At 51.4% G+C, this 20,711-nt stretch overlaps 2 protein-coding genes across 2 annotated transcripts; both read right to left on the minus strand.

Moving 5' to 3' along the window:
- Nucleotides 1-2,097: 2,097 nt before the first annotated feature.
- On the minus strand, nt 2,098-10,372 carry TXN2 (thioredoxin 2). The gene is made up of 4 exons (XM_062602738.1): nt 10,303-10,372; nt 9,525-9,724; nt 7,862-7,985; nt 2,098-2,809 (listed from the first exon to the last, which is right to left on the minus strand). The coding sequence occupies exons 2-4, from the start codon at nt 9,722-9,724 to the stop codon at nt 2,693-2,695; spliced, it is 441 nt and encodes a 146-aa protein (XP_062458722.1). The 5' UTR covers nt 10,303-10,372; the 3' UTR covers nt 2,098-2,692.
- Nucleotides 10,373-12,532: 2,160 nt separating this feature from the next.
- Nucleotides 12,533-20,673, minus strand: FOXRED2 (FAD dependent oxidoreductase domain containing 2). The gene is made up of 9 exons (XM_062602755.1): nt 20,612-20,673; nt 19,681-20,226; nt 17,921-18,172; nt 17,141-17,410; nt 16,270-16,436; nt 15,498-15,663; nt 14,856-15,097; nt 13,830-14,000; nt 12,533-13,135 (listed from the first exon to the last, which is right to left on the minus strand). The coding sequence occupies exons 2-9, from the start codon at nt 20,202-20,204 to the stop codon at nt 12,870-12,872; spliced, it is 2,058 nt and encodes a 685-aa protein (XP_062458739.1). The 5' UTR covers nt 20,205-20,226; nt 20,612-20,673; the 3' UTR covers nt 12,533-12,869.
- Between the last annotated feature and the right edge of the window lie 38 nt (nt 20,674-20,711).

A 20,711-nucleotide genomic window follows, 5' to 3' on the forward strand; every position in this document is an offset into this window, starting at 1 on the left:
TCGACAAGGCTGTGAGGACAGAGGCACTGCACTGGACTTTGCAGGGGATCTTGGCATTGGGTTCAGAACATACCCGGGGAGGGGGGAGAAGTGGATTTAGGCACCAACCACCACGTCCTTGATAAAATAGCAACCAGGAACATTAGAAGCTGAGAAACCTGCTGTAATATAGCCAGGCTCAGGCAGGAGAGAGCAAATCGTTAGCTGATCAATGTGCTTGACTTCAAGAAGGAAAACCAACTGCATCCTCGTTGGAGTGAACAGAGGGGAAACTTTTCCCAGCCAACCTGGAAGAAGCAGCTGCTACTGAGGAATTACCTACTACCTTCAGCTCTTTCTTCTTGGGAAAGGTTGCTGCTAAAGGTTTCATGCACCACGTTCAGGTGGCGTGAAAACTGCTGTGCAACCCCTCTACAACACTGCTGGTTGCTTCCCACTTGCACCTCTGTTTCCAGCACCTGTGGGAAGCCCTGAAGCCTCGCCAGTAGTGAGCAAATGGGGACCTGAATTAAGATCCTGTCATAGAAAACATCCTTGTGCTTTGAGTCCTGTCCTGTGGTGAGAAGTGTGCAAAGCACTTGGGGAGTCTCAAGGTGCCCCCAAACCCCTCCTTCTCCTCTCCACCCGTCACTCTGTTTCTGAAGGGTTTCCACAGGACATGTGGGTCTTCAGCATTTATCTCAAAGAAACAGCTGAATGGCACCTTAGCTCTGTTTTTCCTCAGTAGGAAGTGATAAAATAGCTAATTTATACTGCCCCTTAGTTACACAATGCAAAGTCACTGTGTTTTTTCCTGTTCTGGTGATGGTGAAGCATGAAAGTTGACTGTTGTTGGGTTTGTGACGCTGTTCCCCTACTTTTCCTGCTCATGCAGGAAAATGGAGAGAGTCTTTACTAGAAGTGTTTACAGAGCAGGAACACCAGAACTGCAGGGGAAATTGCCTGGCCTGGAACATGAGCGGGACACGAGCAGCACAGCTTCTGTGGCCTCCTGAATGAAGTAAAATGCCAGGTTTTTTTATTGACTGTAACTGACCAACAGTTCTTTACCAAATTACATCCAAATGACATCACCTCTTGCAGCGTGCCAGGGGTGAGATCAGCCCAGCCCATCTTGGGGGACCAGCACCACCACTTTGTGCTGCTGCCCAGGCCCTGGGGCAATAGGAGCAGGCAGGAGCAATGCCTGCAGCACTGTGGCTGCAGCAGGACACGGATCACCACTCCCCTGCTTCATCAAAGGTCATAAAATGTTATTGCAGAGGTGCAGAAGAAAATGGCCTCACCTCTCATAACAAGCTGTGCTAGGGCGGTGAAATGGAGCAGAGCCAAAGCAGGTTTAAGAGTGACTGAAGGAAACAGAAGCTGGGAAGCAGAGAAAAAAGGGGAAAGAGAAAAAAAAAAAGCAGCCTGTACTTGGTGATTAAGCACTTACAATGTTCTCATGTGGCTTAGATAAGCAAACTGGAAATAAGCACCACAGTGGGCATCAGTCCTGGTGCTGTACTCTGCCTACAAGCACAGGAGGAGGCTGGGAGCACTCAGAAGCCAGGTTGACTGGAAACAGGTGTATATAGGGAGGAGACGGGAAGGGCTGAAGGCTGCTCACAATACAAGCACACACTGCTCCCTCAGTCTGAAGGTCAGGGCTATTAAAGTGAAAAGGCTGCCTGTTGGCAAGGCTCACCTGGATGAACAGATTTAATCATTCACACAAGGGAGAGGGAGTCTCTCAGGGTCCACAGGCAGGAAAGGAGTGAGAAAAACACAGGGGAGTGAGCACAGCTCTGGCTCTGTGCACAAGGAGCCGCTGTTACTCTGCATGCAGGGGGCAAGTCCTTCCTCTGGCATCCTGGAGTGAGCAGCACCCAAAGGGGATCCTAGAAGCAGCACTGAAAGCCCTGTGAAAGTAACCCACTTGTTTGTTCTTCTGTGCCTTCTTTTTTAGTAGGGATCAAGTCATAACCTGTGCTCTCCCAACCCACCATCACAAACCAGCCACTGAGGTGCCGATACTCCCTCTCGCCTCTCTGGACAGATAAGGGACTTCCCTGTGATTTCCAAGAATCAAGTTTTATTCTCCAGCTAGACAACAGCAACTGATAAAGCTCTCTTTATTACAGACATATAAAAGGAGATCCATAAAATACTTCTCCCTATTTTCTCTTATAAAATTATGACTGGAGCCTATGGAATTGTGGGGGAGTTGTACCTGTCCCAGCAACACGAGGACAGAGGGACACAGACAGGTTTCACAGACAAGGCAGAGGCATTCTCAGCTTTAAACAAACCCACCCAGGGCAGGTATGTACCAACATCTTGCAGGGAGCAGCTGCCCTCTGCTCTGGGTTATCAGATACTAAGCAAAGAGGAAAACATTCCTCCCCTGAACTCAGCAGCGGCAGTTCTGCACGTCAGCTCTTTGCTGATAAACACAGGCTAATTCCAGCCACATTCCCCATTTTGAGAATAAGCAGCCCTGCTCCTCAGTGCCCTTTACAACTACTGCTGCTCAAGAGAAGGAGTGGGTGGGAGGGAAGGATTAGAACACTGTCCATCTCCTAAAAGCCCCAAACCAGAAGAAAACCCCAGGCTGTACAAGGCAGGCCGTTCACGTGCCCCTCAAGTCTCCTAGGCAAGGAATGCACAATGTGGACGTGTCTGGAGGCAGAGGTACAGCCACCCTTTCACTTCAGGCTCCGATGAGTTTCTTGAGGAATGCCTCCAGCTGATCCTCATCCTTTATCCCCACAAATTTATCCACAACGTCTCCGTTCTTCATAGCCAGCACAGTTGGCACTGCTGACACCTATGGGCAAGGGAAACAGGGAGACACGGGTGAGCAGAAGCTGGGCCTGGGCCCCACATGGAGCTCCAAAGAAGTGGCTACAGGAGTGACGTGTCTGCTCTCAAAACCAGGCCAGTTGAGCTCCATGTTCCTCCTCTCCCTGTGGCTTCATCTCTGCACTGCTTAAGTCAAGGCTGAGCAGCTTTTCAACTTTAAATAAGGCCCAAAATGTTAAAGACAAACCCAAAGCTAACGTAAAAACAAAGCAAAGCTTTTCTCCCTTCTCCAGTACAAATTCCTCTTCTCCTTCCTTTTTGTCCTATCATAAGCAAACAAACCCAGTCTTTTACCAGGACACCCCTCAGACATGACGACCTTTGGACATTTTATGGCCAGGGCGGTTTCAGACTTGACCCGTGTTCTTATGCAGACAGGACTGGGGCCAGAGGAGTGGCATCCCTCCCCCCCATCATTGCACAGGCAGATTTCCTGCCCCATCCTGTCATGGTAATGACAGCCCCCTCCGACCCATCCTTCCTTTTCTGGTCACACACCAGTACAGTGTCCACTGTGGATCCCTGACAATTAGCTAGGAAGAGATAAAGCTCCTCTGACCAAAGTGAGTCCTGCTCTGGGCACTGCTTTTTTAGCCAAAACCAAAGTTTTCTTGGAATTATCCAAGAGGACAGCAGCAGAAATGACAACAATCCCCAGGGGCTTGCTGGATGACCAGTGACAGAAAAGACCCCAGGGACACGACTGAGAAAGGAGCAACAAGAGCTCAAGAGAGCTGCTGTGGCAAGAGAGATCTGGTCATGTTTGTGACCCCACAGTGCCCGTATCTCTGCAAAGCCTTCCCCCAAAACACATCCTTATCTTGCCTGCTGCCTCCCCACTAGCCTGCAGGGCCTTCCCATGTGTGCTGCCAGCCCTGCTACCAACAAGGGTCTGCAAATCCTTCCTTGGGAAACCCGCCAGAAGGCTGGCTTTCCTCCCACCAGGAGCCTCAGATGAAAGGGATATTTTGTGCTTTCCTTCCCACCCGGCCAGTCCAGCGTGGCTGCTGCAGTCTGTCCTCCAGGGCTTGTGAGTCTCATCTGAAGGAATGGGAGCACCGGGACTGCTTCAACACACGATCTTCAGCTCCTCCTAGTGACTGGTGGGAGTGGATCCAGAGAGCTCAGGCCCCAGCACTGGCAATGGTGCCATCAACATGTTCCGTTGTGATTTTAGGGGTGAAAAAGGATGGTACCAGCACTGCACTCAGCTGGTCTCTCCCTCCCTGAGAAGAGCAAACCTCCACTGGGCCTCCCTCTAGTTTGCAAAGTGGGTTAATAATGAACAGAGTTGGCCCAGTTCCATCCAAAACACCTGTATGCCCAACCAGCAACAGCAAGGACCAGGACACTGCAGCCCGAGTGAGGAGCAAGGGGCTATTTGAAGCACTATGGAGAAGCAGCTAATGCAAAGTTACAGGGCTCTGAGTGCTGAGCAGCGCACCCAGGAGCTGCACACAACAAACCTCTGTCCCTCCTTCTCTTCCCCTTTTCGTGCTAGGCAGCAAACCCCAAGAAGGGGTAGCGGGTCTGGGGCTGGCTGAGAACCAGGGGCACTGAGCAACTTGCCTCTGCCCAGAAAACACGCCACTTTTGACATCTTCCTTCCTACTGGCTGCAGCAAGGGCAGCCTCTTAACGGAGCACACGCTATTTGCAGCTCAAGAAGCAAATGTCATGGGAATTTCTAGAATGCAAAGTTGCTGCCCTTTTCCACCACCCCCCCCCTTCTTTTTTTGGGTCCCATCTGTACTGAACCTAAACAAACCCTCATCCTCCCTCAAGAGCATTTATAGAGAAAAAAGTCAGGCTGCTTTTGATCAGTGCTGACCAGAGATAAATAAATGGGGCCATCCAGGCTATTCCTGGCAGCACTCGTTCCAAGGGAATTCTCTTCCATCTGAAACTGGGGCTTTTATACAAGCTTGGATGTCACACAATGGAGCAGCGAGAAGGATTTCACCCAGGCTTCAGAATAAGGCATAACATCGGATCAAGCTCTGCTGCTGAATGACCATCCTTGTATCCAGCAGCTCCCCTGAGCTACTAGAGAAGGGGCTGCCCCTTTCCAGCAGCCATGCACACAGGCAACAGGCCAAAGCAAGAGATGAATCTAAAGAATTTTAAGAGTCGGCAGATTAAACAAAAGTATTCCTTCTCCCTTTCTGCTCTGGGGTCAGAGGTGAGGAGCGGGCTGGAGCAGCAGAGAAAGGCCACGACCAGAGATGAAAGGTGTTAGATAAAAGGAGGAATCCCCAGAGAAAGAACTTTTGTGCTGGGCATAACCGGACAGGGAAAGGCGCCGGGGACATTTCTAGTCGCAGGAAGCGTGTCCCCGCTCTGTGCTAAGCGGGGAGGGCTCAGAGCCAAGAGAAGGAATGTGCCGGCATTCCTCAGCTCTTCCAGGGGGTCTGTCCCCTTGCCCTGCTTCCCCCCGTGGTGAGGAGGCTGCTGAAGAGGACGTTGTGCAATTGAGTAGTGAGCTGGGGGCTGCATGTGTGGACATGGATGGAAAGAGACTTCCTGGCAGCTTGTGGAGAAGTCGTGGATGCTGAAGCCCCCTGAAACAAAAGCTTTCTCAGCCTGCAGATGCCCAGTCCCCAGTGGAATGATTTTAAAACAACTAAATCTTTCCTGATCCATCTCAAATACCACCTTTGGTTATCCTGATCTCCCCCAAACACTGTCTTTGGTCCCTCTTTGATGTCAACTTCTTGTCTTCCCATCAGCCCTTATGCGCACATCTCAAGTGGTAACTTTCCAGAAGATGAAGCACAACCAAGCCCATGCCCAGCGCATGAGCCAAACTCCTGCCTTGAAAAGGATGGCCTAAACTATGAAGAACAAAGCAAACAGTTATCCTTTACCCCTATCTGTTTGCAGCTGTTCTGCTCACAGACACTACCTAGGGATGGGGGTTAGCCATGGAGATTATGGTCAAAACCAGACACGCACATCACTCAGAGCAGAGGATGCAGCAAACAAAAAAACCCAAAATCTTCATCATGTTTGTATACAGGCTGGGAAAGTTGGGGCTGTTCAGCCTGCAGAAGAGAAGCTGCATGGAGACCTCATAGCAGCCTTTCAGTATCTGACGGGGGCCTAAAGGATGCTGGGGAAGGACTCTTCATCTGGGACTATAGTGGTAGGACAAGGGGTAATGGGTTCAAACTTAAACAGGGGAAGTTCAGATTAGATATAAGGAAGAAGTTCTTTATTGGGAGGGTGATGAGGCACTGGAACAGGTTGCCCAAAGAAGTGGTAAATGCTCCATCCCTGGCAGTGTTCAAGGCCAGGCTGGACAGGGCCTTGGGTGACATGGTCTAGTGTGAGGCATCCCTGCCCATGGCAGGGACTAGATGGTATTACAGTCCTTTCCAACCCAAACTGTTCTACGATTCCATGATGCTCCAGAACAAATTGCTGGAAGCTGGCCCTTGCCTGCCAGCAGCCTCAATGCTGCCTGCACCTGTATCACCAGGGCTGTAAGGCAGAGCCTGCAGACAAATGCATGTACGTAGCAGGCTGTGCTGGTGTTCCTTGGCCATCCAGTGGGAACACACAGTGTCAAACCTGTGCAATTTGGGAATTTCCTGCCTCTTTTTAATGACCTTTCTTCACATACACACTCTGCCGTTTTCCAGCCATCTGTGATTATCCTCTTGCAATCCCAGCCAATCACATCTACTGGAAGGCTTAAAACAATACATAAATTGAGCTAATAATCTTTCTTATTTTCTTCTTAGGATGGTTGCTACAAGAGCCTTGCCTGCATCTACTAGGATTTACTAACTTTCTGACCACCACTGAAACAACTTCACCCTCTTCACCTTTGCCCTTGAGCTACACAGCCCTGCTCAGGAGCCAGCACCCATCTTCCTTGGCCTGAAGCATCTCTGCCAGTACACCACCCCCAAGAGAAGCACCTAAGGCTTTCATGCTCAGCTTGTGGGAACTGCAAATCATGACTGTGGGCACCAGCTGCGTGGATACGCCACCACAGCACAAGCAGAAAGGTCTCCTTGGGAAAGAGTGGGAGGGAACAAGCTGTTTCCACTTCCTCCTGGCTCAGCAGGGTGTGGGAATGGCACAGAGTGTCTCCTCCAGGCTGAAGAACGTGGCAGCTTGCTCAGGACACTTTGCTGGGCAGCTTGAGGAGCTTCCTGTACCAGCCTCAGCCCTAGGACTCATCTGCAGAGGGAGAGCAGTTCCATATGTGAGTGGGAATTAAGTGTTTTCTTCCCTGTAAAATACAGCAACAGGATGCCTGGACTCCGCAGACTGAGTTGTTTACAAGGAGAGACAACATAAGCGAGCACAGTTGTCAGAGAAGCTTTTACACTTCTTAGACTACCTAATGATTGACACAATCATGTAAACCAGAGCTTCTTCTCCAGTCACTCTGCTCTATCCTGGAAGCACGACAGAACAGAAACACACCTAAGAGGCGTGTAAAGCACTAGTGTAAGCACTAAGGCTTGTGCTTGCCAACAGCAAGATGCATGTTCCTGTTGCTTATGTGTGTCCTCTGACCTGGCTTTTACCTGTCTAAACATGGTGTCTCCTTGTGCTGTGGCTTGAGGATGGGACACTGTTACCAAGCAAGAAATTCTGCACAAGGAAGGGCTGGCTGCATGAAGAGCCAAACCACATTCAGGGCAGAGCAGATTGGGGCTTGTTAATTCATGTTCCTGCCCTGCACTTGAGCAGCCCATGCCTGCAGTACAATGCTGTGTATGCTGCAGGCTCCTTGAGGCCAGGCAAACATTCATGTTGACAGACGCCTGCAAGGCCCAGAGGACACCTTTCTGCAGAATTAGAGGTGGGGAGATGCTGAACATGAGCGGCAGAGCTGCAGCAGGGCCAAGCAGTAAACTCCACCTACTGATGAGTGAACAGAGAGATCAGAAACCTACAGGCACTGAATTTCCCCTCCTCACACCACGCACACCTCACCCCAACAAGGGACCTTCTTTGCACTACCAGCAGAAGAAAGTCTGTGCTCTTCCAGCTCCTACCTCGTACTCAATAGCAAGGTCCGTGTGATCATCGATGTCCACTTTGGCCATCAGCACCTTCCCCTCCTGCTTGGCCACCATCTTCTCTAACCTGGGGCCTAGGATCTTGCAGGGGCCACACCATCTGATGGAGAAAGAACAGAGAGGACATTAGAGGAGGGGAGCACAGCAGCCTCCATTCAAAAGCCAGCCTGGAAACACCATGCCCAAACCACAGTTCCACAAAGTAACTGTGAAAGAATTTTGTGTGTGTGGCGGTGGGGCTGAGTGGAAGAAGAGGTCACCATTCAGCATTCGTGGTGCTTTTCATGTCATTTGGATCACACCATAATCTGCCCTGCCAGCCTTGGTGGGCGGTCCTCCTGCCCCTCTTCTCAGCCGTTTATCCCAACCCTGCTTTGTGTCCTCACTGGTGGGTACGTGGAGAGCTGTGATCCTGCTGCCCACAAAGCTGCCCTGGAGCCAGTGTTGCTGCTGGGTGCAGGGGTAGCAGCAACACTCAAATCAACTTCTGCCAATTATCAGATCATAGATTTCCCTTCCACACTCATTGCAGGGTCTACAGAAATTCCCTTTAGCTGCAAAACTCACAGAGGTATCCATGTGTTCGAGGAGAGACCACTTATGCTAAACCAAGTGCAACAGCATAAGACTTTGTGAGGCTTGTACACAGAAAACATCCCCTGCAGCCTCTAACAGCATCAGTTACGATGGTTTGAACTTACTCAGCCCAAGCAAAATGTAAGTTAAAGCTCTAAGTGCCCTTTTCTTTTAAAACGGGAGCTCTGCTAAACTCTGCTCCTCCTCAGCCTCCCTCTGCATCAGGTTTCAGGCTTTCAATTATTTGTCCTCTCCTCTCTGGCTGATCCTGGTTAACGTTTGTTTTGGTTTGTCAGTTTGGTCTATTTAAAGAAGCAGTTTTGGGGCTGTTTCATACTCTGCTTGCCCAGGATCAACCACAACAGGCTCACATGACAGCACTGTGGGACTAGGGAAATACATGAGAAAACAAAGATAATCAGTATCGTTAATCCAGCAGATAACATCTAGGAATATTTTTACTGGCAAGAGGATGACAGTGTTTTTATCGATGACGAATGCTGCTGTTGGCATCACGGGGCTGTTACTAATTCCTAAGGGCATTTACAGTCAAGCGCCCTGCCTCAAGAACACACAGCGTAGAAATCTGGAAAAGCACAACGTGACAGTGCAGGGGTAACCAACTGCAGTGCTATTCCACAGCTGTTCATATCAGTGTTTTAAAGAGGGTACTTAATCCACAAAGGGGACATCAGAGCTTTTTCTTGAGGTGCCATTTGCAGGATGATGCAACACCAGTTGGGGTGGCACCCAACCACTTGGGAGTTGCAGTTATGCTGCTCTGAGGAACGCCTTCCTGGCACTTGTGTTTTATGCTCCCGCAGGGTGTAGCTACACCTACAGTGGTGCAACTCAACAAACGAGTGAGCCCTCTATGGACTGTGCTGTAGGAACAAAAGCACCTTTTAACACCAGATGCTCAGCAGGGTGGTCAGCAGCTCCACAGCCTGGGGAGCCCTTGCACACACTTGCTTCTCTGCACTGTGTCAGGAAAGCAGAAAGGCACACCTGCATGTGTGATGGATGGCAGAGAGGGGCACAACAGCCATGGGGGGGAACTTACTGTGCATGGAAGTCCACCACAACAGGTTTGGGGTTGTTCACCACCCGGTCCTGGAAGTCGCTGCCATCCTGCACATTGAAGGTGCTCTTGCAGTTTGCTGAGGCGCTGAAGGCCCTACTGTGGCGTGCCGCAGGGGCCTGTGGGGGCAGCGCCCTGGGGGCGAGGGACAGCAGCTGCCGAAGCGCCAGCCTCTGGGCCATCTGCGGGGAGAGGTGGATCAGGTATGTTGGGGTGAGTGCACCCCGCAGCCAGTCCCAGTGCAGGAGTCCCCTCTGCGGGGCAACCCCCAAGCCAGAAGATATCCTAGATAGACATATATGGGGCACTGCATGGAAGCTCTTGCTGTCCCTGTGCCAAACCCCTGCCACCCCGCTGCAGCTCCGGCCCCACAGCCATGGGTCCCACCTGCCACGGAGTCCGCAGCTACAGACCCAGCTTCTGTGAGGATGCTCCCCCCGCCCTAAGCACAGGGTCCCCGTTCCCCCAGCCCTACAGAGCAGGGCCCTCCCCCCGGGCTATTCCCTTCCCCTGCACTGGGATCCCCCTTCCCCTGACGGCGCAGGACACGGCTCCCCTAGCCAGCGGGTCCCAGCGGCTCCCACCGGTAGGATAGGCCATGCCAGCCACGCTCAGCCACCCGAACCGGTACGGAGAGACCCCCTCTCCAACCCCAGGGGCAGGCTGCCGGAGACAGGCGGGACCCACAGGCGACCCCCGGCCGCCACGGGACACCCCACACCCAGAACCCCGCCGCCTCCCTGCAGCCCCCGCCCCGCACCTTCCCCGTCCCTGAGGTGACCCGCACGCAATCAAACTTCCGCCTGCCGCCCCCCCTACCCGCGCTCTGATTGGCTGCGGCGCAGGAACGCTGCGAACACCGGTACCACCGCCCTCACAGCTGATTGGCCTTCGCCCCGATCTTGGATTGGCCGTCGTGGCCGTCCTTTAAGCTTGGCAGGGGCGGGCCGTGAGTGCTGATTGGCGGCGGTGATCTTCCAATGGGCTGCGCGGGGCGTGGCGCGCCTCCTGCACGTGGTGGTGGCCCGGCGCCGGCCTGCGGCTCCTTGCTGCTTGGGGGTGGGCGCCGCCTGTGTGGGCATTCCGGGAAGGAGGGTTCCCTGCGCTCCCCCGGGCCAGGGATTAAATCCCTGCCAGGAAACACGCAGCAGAGCCAGGCACCGGGACTAGCCTGCAGCCCTGCTCCCACGGGTGCCTGCAAACCAGGGCGGCTTGCTGCTCCCCCGCAGTGCCCCATGGGAAACCAGCCGCTGCTTGCACTCCCTCCTGTTGTCAGCTCTGGCAGAAGCAAGCCCAAACGGCACTGCTTGCTCAGCAGCACATGGAGGAGGGTAGGTTTAGATTACATATTGGGAAACAAATTTTCCCTGTGAGGGTGCTGAGGTGCTGGCACAGTTTGCCCTGAGAAGCTGTGGCTGCCCCATCCCTGGCAGTGTTCAAGGCCAGGTTGGACGTGGCTTGGAGCAACCTGGTCTAGCGGAAGGTGTCCTTGCCTATGGCAGAGGGTTGGGACTGGTTGAGTTTTAACACCCCACTCTGTGTCCATTCTATGACCCTATGACCCAGATATCAGCTTGTGTGGGAAGCAGGCAGCAGCAAAACCTTCTGAAGCTGGATTACCAGATCCAACCCTGAGATGCAGGCGAAGAACATGCTGGAAGCATCGGTGGGTGCCAATTATTTTCTGTACAAGGCGAATCACAATTTAAGGCGACACATGTGCTGTAGGCGTGCAGACTGCTGCCCCCTTGTGGGATTTGAGGCTGGAAGAGGAAAAACCTGGAGAACATGCATGCACGTAGGTACAACAGGGACACCCTCCATGTCCACGCGCACAGGGATGAACGAGTGAAAGGGGTTCTTTAGTGACAGCCAGTCAACCCAGTTCAGTCAGACAATCCCAAAATAAAGAGCCAATAGTACCACGGATGTAGGAAGTAGTGGCACCCCCAGACTGCTACAGGCCACAGGAGCCAGACTGGCCTTAGAGCTGTGGCAATGGGACATAAGCCCATGGAAGGATGCTGACTAATGCACATTGAGAAGTGATTGTGTCCCCCTTCCAGCTGCATGTGAACTTCTAAGATCTCTCAGCAGAAGTGTTCTCACAGAGGAGCAAGAATTCACTTGCCATCTTCCTCACCTCTTCTGCTCCCCAGCCTCTGAGCAGGGTAGAAACTGGGACTTTACAGAAACAGCAAATGAATTTGAAGGATTAGGGGAGTTTTAGGACTCCCCCACTCTGGAAGCACTAGAGAGGAACATTCCTCTAGATGCCCAGTGGTTGGAAAACAAGTGCTGAAGCAAAAAGCCCGTTACCTTTTGCCCCTCCTCCATTTCCTAGAAATCAGAGAGACATCATAATGTCAAGCTCGAAACTGCTCTCGCTTTTCAGCTTCAGTGGAAGGAGCCCACAGAGAGGTGACAGACATATGCATGTGGCTTACAGAAGGAGCAATAAATGCCAACAGCCTCCAAGTCAGTGCCAGCATGCTCTCAAAGTAACAGGAGAGGGAATAAAATACAGAATGAGCATTTTAATGACATCAGTGTCCACCCAAAACTTTCTTGATGGGACATAGTGTAAACAGGAGAACTATTGGTCATGCTTTATAAAAGACAAGGGCTAACCTTTCAGGGTGCTTGGGGTGGGAGAAGAGAAGTGTGAGAAGAGTGAAGCTGAACCCACTGTAAGTCTCTCTGTATCTGGCATTCCAGGCAAGCTGCTCATCCTTCCTGAAGGAAGAAATGACAAATTATCTGACCTATAAAGTCAGTAAAACCCACCCATCTTCACTCAAGCTACACACCTGCCCTAACTGAAAGGCAGGAAAAGTACCAAGGAGTGTGTCTGGAGTGCCACTTGGGGATTCAGCACAGAAACAAACCTTCAAGTATACACAGTGTACGGTACTCCAGGACTAGAGAGCCCGCACTGGCCTGCGTGAGTACCAGCAGGTCACCTCCGGCATGGGACATAACATTGTAAGTTACCCAGCCGATCCTGCAGTCTCTTCTGTGACCCCTGGAAGTCACTGCTGGTACTGATCCATGAGATAAACACCAACACCGTCTTCAAGCGACTCTGAACTCTGCAAGGATAACACGGGAGCCTCAGCATAGCTGGATTTTAGCCCCTTGCTTATCATTTAAAGCACGTTGGTCCTCTTTGTAACAGCAAGATCTGAGCAGGTCTTTGGCAACTCATGATCAGTGGAAGACATGAGGATAGAGAAGGTGCATGGGGCAGGGCAGAATCCTGCTGTGGATCTCTGTTACAGTATTGTCACAACAGCACCTTTGAGTTTCAGCGTGGAGTGAGAAAGGTTAAAGCTCATCCTTGGCATTAACGAGATGCTGCAGCGGACGAACCGATATGACATGATCTCTCAGCAGTTGGTCCTGTGACCCTTTGTGGCTGTCAGGGGGTCTGTCACCCATGAAGTCTGTGATGCTGTAATCCTGCAGCAGGCCAGCTTCTACGGCATGGCGCCAGAGCCCCTCGCTCCCCTCCAGACCTTGCATTCTCATGTAGCCCTGACGACAGAAGGGAGGCAGCTTCTGACGGGTGAAGGCAAACAGGAAACAGGACTCTGTGGGGGAAAAGGATCAAATATCAGACTCAGCAGAGATATCCTGCAGAGAAAAATTCCCATAAACTTTTGAGGACTCATTCAAAACAAAAAGCAGAGAGGATGAGGGAAGGCAACCAGAGTTTCCCACCCAGTACCCTGCCCTGGATGGCAGCAGAGTAATGGACTTCATTTTGCAGAGTTCAGAAGATGCAGGGTGGGAGCTCCAGTTCGTGCTCTGAGAGGAAAAGGAGCTGGATTTGAACTTGCAGCCCTCTGGCATGTTCTTTGTACCCGCCTCTGTGTGTCATGTGGACATCCTGCAGGAGGTTCCCAGGCCAGCAATCCAATTTCCCATCATCAGTATGTGAAAAGAGATCTGGTACCCAGTGGCATAAAGGAACATTCAGATAATGGAGGTGGAAAGAAAACTGAAGCTAGAAAAGGGATTGAACCCAACCTCATACACCTTTCCCTAATCTGGGTGCACCTGGGCAGTCTTTTTCTGGTGGTGAGCAGGAACAAAGAGTATTTGGGAACATACACACAGCACCAGCATTTTTTACTATCTGGAGAGTGCATCAAAGAGGTGTGACCGATGGTGAGACCACCAGCACGCCATGGGTTGATCTCAGCTCTTTGCAGATCACTCCTGTTGCATGTCCCTCACATCCCTCCTCCTCCTCCTGCCACCTCTATCCTGTGCACAAATTACCTGCAAAGAAATTGCGCAGGTCCGTGCTGAGGCAGTTCTCCAAAAACCGCCTCAAGGGCAGGATGTGAGCATTTGGAGCCGTCCAGTCTGTCAGAAAGTCCTCCACAATGTGATGGATGGCATCAGGGCGAGGGAGAGGCCAATCTGGGGGCCGAAGTTTCATTTCATGCTCTGCCAAGAGAACATTAAGGGAATCTCTCAGAATCAAAACAGCATTAAAAAGTGCCTGGGCAATACAAAGCAGCCACCACAGCTGTTTCAGCTTTTATCCTGCCCTTTTAATCCCTACCTGACTTTCATTTGCAATCCCCTCTGTTAGCTTTGTCCTCAGCAGCCCTGCCACTGCACAGCTGCCCCTTGTCCCTGCCCACAGTATTCCTGTCATTTCACTCCTGTTTCCCCTGGCAGGGACTGTCAGACGGACTGAGCTCCTTTCAAGCTTTAATGCTGCTACCCATCATGCTGCTTCTTGTGCAAGGCAAGCTGGACCCTGACCCTAGGTTTCAGGAGATGAAGATTCAGCACAGTAATTTCCCAAGGAAATCTATTCTGAGTGCATTTGTTTGCTGGCTGTAATACTCATCTTCAAACCCCTGCCTCTGGCTGCCTCTCACTGTGTGACCTCTCAGACCTGAGCAGGCCACAGAGAACAGCCTTCTTTTGGTGCTAACACTGAAAAACCCAGGACTCTGCAAAATAAACACAACGTGCCAGCCAAAGGGAAGCAGTGTTCCTCTTTCTGGGAACAGAGAAATTCCCAGTGTGCCTGTTTGTTTCTATTCTCAAATGTGAGGTCTTTGGTACAACTCCCCCACTGTGCATCAGTCTGACTGATGGAAACTTCTTGCCAGCTCCCAGCTTTTTTTTCAGCTCACACAGTGGTGGTGGGTGCCCCAGAAGATGGACATGAAAGAAGCAGAGGAGAAGGGTGTGCAATTCCTTAGGTCCCACCCCCTTCTTTGGCAGTGAAGTGTATTTATCCCTCTCAAGTTTTGCTAGTATCAGGTAACTCAAAGGAAAGCTTACCTGTTGGGAGGTGTTTGTAAAAGTAAATAACAGGGTGCAAAAAGTTGGACTGCCAGGCATGCTGTGCCTCTCCCACAGCTCGGTTGTAGTAGAAGACATCCTTGTCAGCCCCAGAGAAATTTTTCCCATACTCCATGATGACAACAAACAGCCCACTGGGAGCCTTTCTCCCTGTCTGCATTTCCAGGTCAGCCAGGATTCCAACTGGGTACTCTTCCAGGTATTCAAATGCTGTGGCATTCCTGTGAATTACAACCACAACCACCAAATTTTTCCATTAGAGAAAAGCCAGCTGGGATCCAACATCCCCTCAGCTGGTCCAGGCTAAGGCCAAAAAGCCACCAGATGCACTGCTCAAGGAAAGCTTCTTCCTGGGGACAGTAGAAGAGTATTACTCCTCTGAGCCTAAAGAGAAGGTCCGGACCCTTTCAGCCCTTTAAGAGAGGGAGGTAACTGGCAGAATTGGGCATACTGGCATAAATTGTGGCAGTGGTACAAGTTTTGAGGTGGCTGCTTACATGACTTACATAACATCCTTAGGCAGCAATGGAGCAATTTATGTGGTGGCAACACGGGAAGCAGTGGTTGAGAAAAAAGGACTGAAATGATGGAGCGCAGTGCTGGGAATAATTACTCACTCACTCTCTCAGCAGTATGATGTCAGCCAGGACACTGAACATCTGGTAGAGGCCCGAGGCCTCGTTCACCCTCTTGATGATGGAATTGGTCAGCTGTGTAACAGGGTAGACTGCGGATGGCCAGGGGACACCATGGTGACGCTTTTCCAGTAGGCGGTGAACTGCACGAGCTAAGACATGGGGAGAAACAAGGACACCTTATTAACACATCCAAGCTTACTTCAGAAATCACACAGATAACTGACAGGGCACAATAAATAAGCTTTACAGCTCATCTGTGCTTAGGATCTCCCACCCCAATTGCTGGTAACTGCAGCGGAAATGCCCTCTGAAAGCTGATGCGATGCTAAGTGGTTGGTGAGCAGGCGGGGAGGGGGAATCCTAAGGGATGTTTCATTACTTCTGAGTAGTCTTAATGATAAGGATGAGCACATACATAAAGACAGAAATTCTCTACTGGCCAAAGCCACTGGGTTTTAACTCCACAGCACAGACCTCTCACCCACAGCCTGTCACGAGGCAGAGCGTCTGGCAGGCAGAACTCTATTGTGTTACATAAGTAAGAGACAATGGGCAAAGAGAAACACAAGACAAAACAAAGACAGACAACCCAAAACTTCAGATATGACCCCAAGTCACTTCTCCTCCACTTCAGATGATGCAGCTGCAGCTTGGCTGTGTTTTGTTGTCTTACTGCCAGCCATAAGCTATGAATTGTTCCTTCGAAGGGAGGACCAATTGCCATCTCTGTCCCTTTTGTACAGCCCAGTACTCACTTGTATACCGGAATCCATGGATGAAGCCCCCAGCAGATTTCCTGAAGTCAATGGAATGGCTAGCAGTGCCAAGAACAAAGAGCCCTTGGGTGCTTGTGGACTCGTAATTGGGTTTGATCTCAGGATACTTCTTTTTGTCTCCTTTCCCTGGCATCATTTTAAGGGATCTGATGTGCAAAAGACAAGCAAGAGCAGACTGTCAGAAAGGGCTTGGGTGAAAAAAATAGAAGGGGTTTCTGATATTATATACACATTATATTGCAGCCACTGCAAGACACTGCTTCATGCCCCCACTGTCTTCAGTGGGATTTACTACTTCAATGAGGATCTTCCAGAAGACAAGGGTGCTCATCCCAAGTTAGCTCGGGACAAGATCAAATTCCAGCCTGAGCTGCTGACAGTGAATTTTAGAAGACAGTGAAGTTAAGAGTACCATTTTGATCTCCTGGATGTACTAGGAGACAAACCAAGGTAGAGTGAAGGTTGCAACCTCAGGGGAAAAAAGCAGACAACACCTTTCTGTAGCAATCTGTACCTGTACTATCATTCAAAAAAATCCCAACCCAAACCACAGAACACTGCTCGCCCTATCCATGTGTTCTGGCAGGTCAGGATATCAATTTCTAAAGGTACAGGTTTTTCTGTGTCATCCAGGTCTCAACACGGCCATTTGCTCAGCCCTGCAGCCTGTCTGGGACAGTGGCACACACAGTGGTTCCCACTGCAACATAGCTGTAGCTGCAGCATCAACAAAGGACCAGCCACCTCAGAGCATGTGGAGGTCTAAGCAATGCTGCCAGAAGAGGACCTGCTCTTCCCTTTCCTCTGTACTCCAAATACCTGCTTTCCTGAGATTCTGTTTCCTCCTCACCTGTTGTAGATAGAGAAGTCAAACTTCCACCCCAGGCAGCGGATGACACGGTCGTAAGGTGCGCGGGGGGCAAAATTATCCAGTTCATCCTGCGGGAGGGTGATGGAGTCAATGCCTGCACTGATATTACTGTTCTCCAGGTAGAACCGAAGCGTGATGTGTAACTTCCCTTTCTTGTCCTTGATGATAGCCAGGTCTTCCAAGTCACCCTCCAGAAGCCCATCCAGAGATTTTAGCTGGTATGTGTCCAGCAGGCCATTGTTGATTGCTCTGTGGTAAGAAAAGGAGAATGTAAGAAGAGCTAAAAGAAGGGAGGAGAGGTTCTGTCTCCACTGCTGAAAACGGCAAACCTTTACCAGGTATCCCACATCCCTCTTCAGTGCAAAGGTTATCCCCAGAGCCTCAGGGCTCACAGGAACAGCACAGGTAACACACCTTCACTGTCCTTGCAGGATGTAGTCAACCGCTCAGCTCTCCTCTGTGACTGCAAGCAAGGGAACAACTTAAGACCCAGCACTATTTTATGACACTGTTTCCAAAGAGATATTTTCCTATTTCACATAGATCCTGAAGAGCTCTCATTAAGCTCCTGCGTTCACCAACTGCATCCTGGACTGCCTTAAACCAAGGGCCTAAAGCTAAAAGGCCCTGTATTTCTTCTGCGATGTGCAGGACCACAGCACCTCCAGTGCCAGTCCGGCTCATTGCCTCAGCAAGAAGTGATTGTCCAGATTCATACTCCAGCTGCATTAGAAAAGAGGAAGAGAAGCGGTTTCCTACCTCAGATCCCCGACGTAGTGGGTGGCCCACGACAGGCGCACGCGCGACCGGCTCACCATGTGGATGAAATTCGTGACGCCCAGAATGTTCTCTGCTGTCTCAAAGGCCGAGTTCCCTCGGCCCAAGATCAACACGGTTTGCCCAGTGAAATCCTCAGGGTTGGTGGACACAGTCTCGTAACCCTCAACGTATTCGGAGCCAGGGAAGTTCACCACGTTGGGGACCCATGTCCCAGTGGCAACCAACAGGCAGCTGCAACAACAAGGATAGCACTAGAAAATGCAGCAATTATGGGACCAGGGACCGTTACTCTGTCTCATCACTCCGTCCTCCTGCTATGGAGGATGGCTGTGATGTAAATCCTGAGTCTCACTGGATCAGCTGCAGAGGTCATAGTTTCAAAAGAAACTTCTTCCCAGCTTCACCTATTGAGCTGCTCCTCTTTTCCCCACCCTCAGGCCAGCAAGGACAACTAGAAATATTGTTATATATAGCAAAAGTCAGTGTGGGTGCTGTACATAAACACAGAATCATAGAATCAATTAGTTGGAAAAGACTTTCAAGATCATCAAGTCCAACTGTTCAACCAGCACTGACAAGGCCATCACTAAACGCCGTGTCACTGAGGGACTCATCTACACGGTTTGTGAACACTTCCAGGGATGGTGATTCCACCACTGCCCTGGGCAGCCTGTTCCAATGCCTGAGCACCCTCTCAGTGAAGAAATTGTTCCTAATGTCCAATCTAAACCTCCTCTGGTGCAGCTTGAGGCCGTTTCCTCTTGTCCTGTCACTTGTTACTGGGAGAAGAGACCAGTCATCTCCTCTCTCCATCCTCCTTTCAGGTAATTGTAGAGCGCAATAAGGTCCCCCTGAGCCTTCTCTTCTCCAGATTAAACAACCCCAGTTCCCTCAGCTGTTCCTCAACAGACTTGTGCTCCAGACCCTTGACCTGCCTCCACTGTTCAAGAATGTGCAAGTACTACTTATACGTACTCACTGAAAATAGATATAATACTAAAGTTTTAAAGGTGATTCTATGTTGCATAAAAGGTTACTCTGATTTAAAATTTGTGTTGCCCTTTAGTCCAGCAAAACAAAAGTAGTTTTTAAGGGGGACAGAAAGTGATTTTGATATTTAAAACCTTTAACTTGTAGCCGTAAAAACACGTTATCACTGTCACTAATTGCTAACACTAAAATGAAATATAGTAATCTTTTTATCTTTCGCTGTAAATTTTCCTTAAATCTTAGGCAAAACTTTGTGACTTGTATGGAAACACCAGGCAGCCGAGGCTAGAGGTACTGCCTGCTGTTCCAGCCCTGCTCACGCAGCTCCTGGTGCGTGGGTGCCTGGGATTGCCTTCTGTCCCCACCAAGCTTGCCTGCCAGCTCACCTCCAAATGAGAGTCAGCAAACCTGCTGTTGTGGAGCTGAGCTTCCAGGAGAGGTGAGAAATAAACTCCGTATGTTTACTTGAGGAACTTCTAGGGTTTTAGGAATGGAGCTCAGCAGTGCTACAGGATACACACGATCATAGAATGGTTTGGGTTGGAAAGGACCTTAAAGCTCATCCAGTTCTGGCCCCCTGCCATGGGCAGGGACACCTTCCACTAGACCAGGTTGCTCCAAGCCCCCTCCAACCTGGCTTTGAACACTGCCAGGGATGGGGCAGCCACAGCTCCTCTGCACAACCTGTGCCAATGCCTTTGAAGACACCCATGGAGAGTGGCGTCCCTAGCCCTGCATTTGCCCATTACCTGCACTTGTAGTTCTGCCTGTCCTGATCAGTCAGGATGAAGTAGTGCCCATTCCAGGCCTGCTCATCCCTCTCCAGCGTGACATGGATGATGGCCGTGTTGTACTGAACCCGCAGCTTCAGCAGGGAAGCAAAGTCCTCCAGGTAACGCACCATCTCGTCAGCGTTGGGGTAGAAGTCACGCGAGTAGTGCCGGAAAAGCAGCCGGCGGTCGTGACTGAGGAGAGAGTTCCAGTCATGGCGCAGGTTGAACTCGCTGTTGGATTTGCCCGTGTAGCGCTTGTTGATGCTGATGAGCTTGCGGTGGCGAGGGTAGAGGGCGAAGAAGCTTCCGGGAGCGTGGCTCCGCTCAAAGACGACGTAGTCTCGGCCGGCTCGTTGGAGGAAATACGCTGCCTGCAAGCCCGAGGGTCCTGCCCCAATGATGCAGTAGTCGTGGTAGACCAAAGCGGTGCAGCTCAGCACACACAGGCTGCCAGCGTACAAGGCCAGGCCCAGGAGCACCCCGCACACTGCTGGGGTCATGGCGGGGCTGGGGCAGCCGCCCCTGTGGGGGAGAGGACCGGGTAGGTGTCACACAAGGGGCGAAAGACCTTGGGCCCGGTCTGGCCGCCATGAGGGCATCACCACCCCTCAGGGCCCAGCGTGGGGTGTTGGGGCGGGGCCCTGTTCCCTGCCAGCCAATACCAAAATGGACCACAGGTCAGCCGACCAATGGGCACACAGGGCCCCCAACCCCAACCAATAGCAGACAGCATGAGGCCTGCAGGTAGCAACACCTGTGGGCTAATGGCCGCAAGCCCCTCATTGTGCCGCTGCAGCCCAACAGCCAATAGGGAAAGGGACTCATAAACCCCCCCACCCAATGGGGTCCGGCCTCGGCCCCTCGCCCAATGGCGACCCGCCCGCACCGTTCGCACCAGCGGCCGCACCTGCACCGCGGGGCTCGCGCCGCTCCCCGCCTCCCGCGCCGAGCAGCAAGTGGGGGGGGGATAGGGGGGGGGGGGAGGGCGCGCACGGCGCGTCACGTCA

The sequence above is a fragment of the Pezoporus occidentalis genome, unplaced genomic scaffold (genome assembly GCF_034315485.1).
Source record: "Pezoporus occidentalis ecotype Australia unplaced genomic scaffold, CSIRO_AGI_Poc_V1 ctg78, whole genome shotgun sequence".
Lineage (NCBI taxonomy): Eukaryota > Metazoa > Chordata > Aves > Psittaciformes > Psittacidae > Pezoporus > Pezoporus occidentalis.

What these genes read in the sequence shown, in the direction of transcription:
- TXN2 (XM_062602738.1), bottom strand. Translation starts at nt 9,724, where the DNA reads ATGGCCCAGAGGCTGGCGCTTCGGCAGCTGCTGTCCCTCGCCCCCAGG. An exon ending in GTGGTGGACTTCCATGCACA is followed by an intron (nt 7,986 to 9,524) that starts GTAAGTTCCCCC and finishes TTTCTCCATCAG; the next exon opens with ATGGTGTGGCCCCTGCAAGA. An exon ending in ACCTTGCTATTGAGTACGAG is followed by an intron (nt 2,810 to 7,861) that starts GTAGGAGCTGGA and finishes CCTTGCCCATAG; the next exon opens with GTGTCAGCAGTGCCAACTGT.
- FOXRED2 (XM_062602755.1), bottom strand. Translation starts at nt 20,204, where the DNA reads ATGACCCCAGCAGTGTGCGGGGTGCTCCTGGGCCTGGCCTTGTACGCT. An exon ending in GACTTCTCTATCTACAACAG is followed by an intron (nt 16,437 to 17,140) that starts GTGAGGAGGAAA and finishes TTTGCACATCAG; the next exon opens with ATCCCTTAAAATGATGCCAG. An exon ending in GACATCATACTGCTGAGAGA is followed by an intron (nt 15,098 to 15,497) that starts GTGAGTGAGTAA and finishes TGTAATTCACAG; the next exon opens with GAATGCCACAGCATTTGAAT.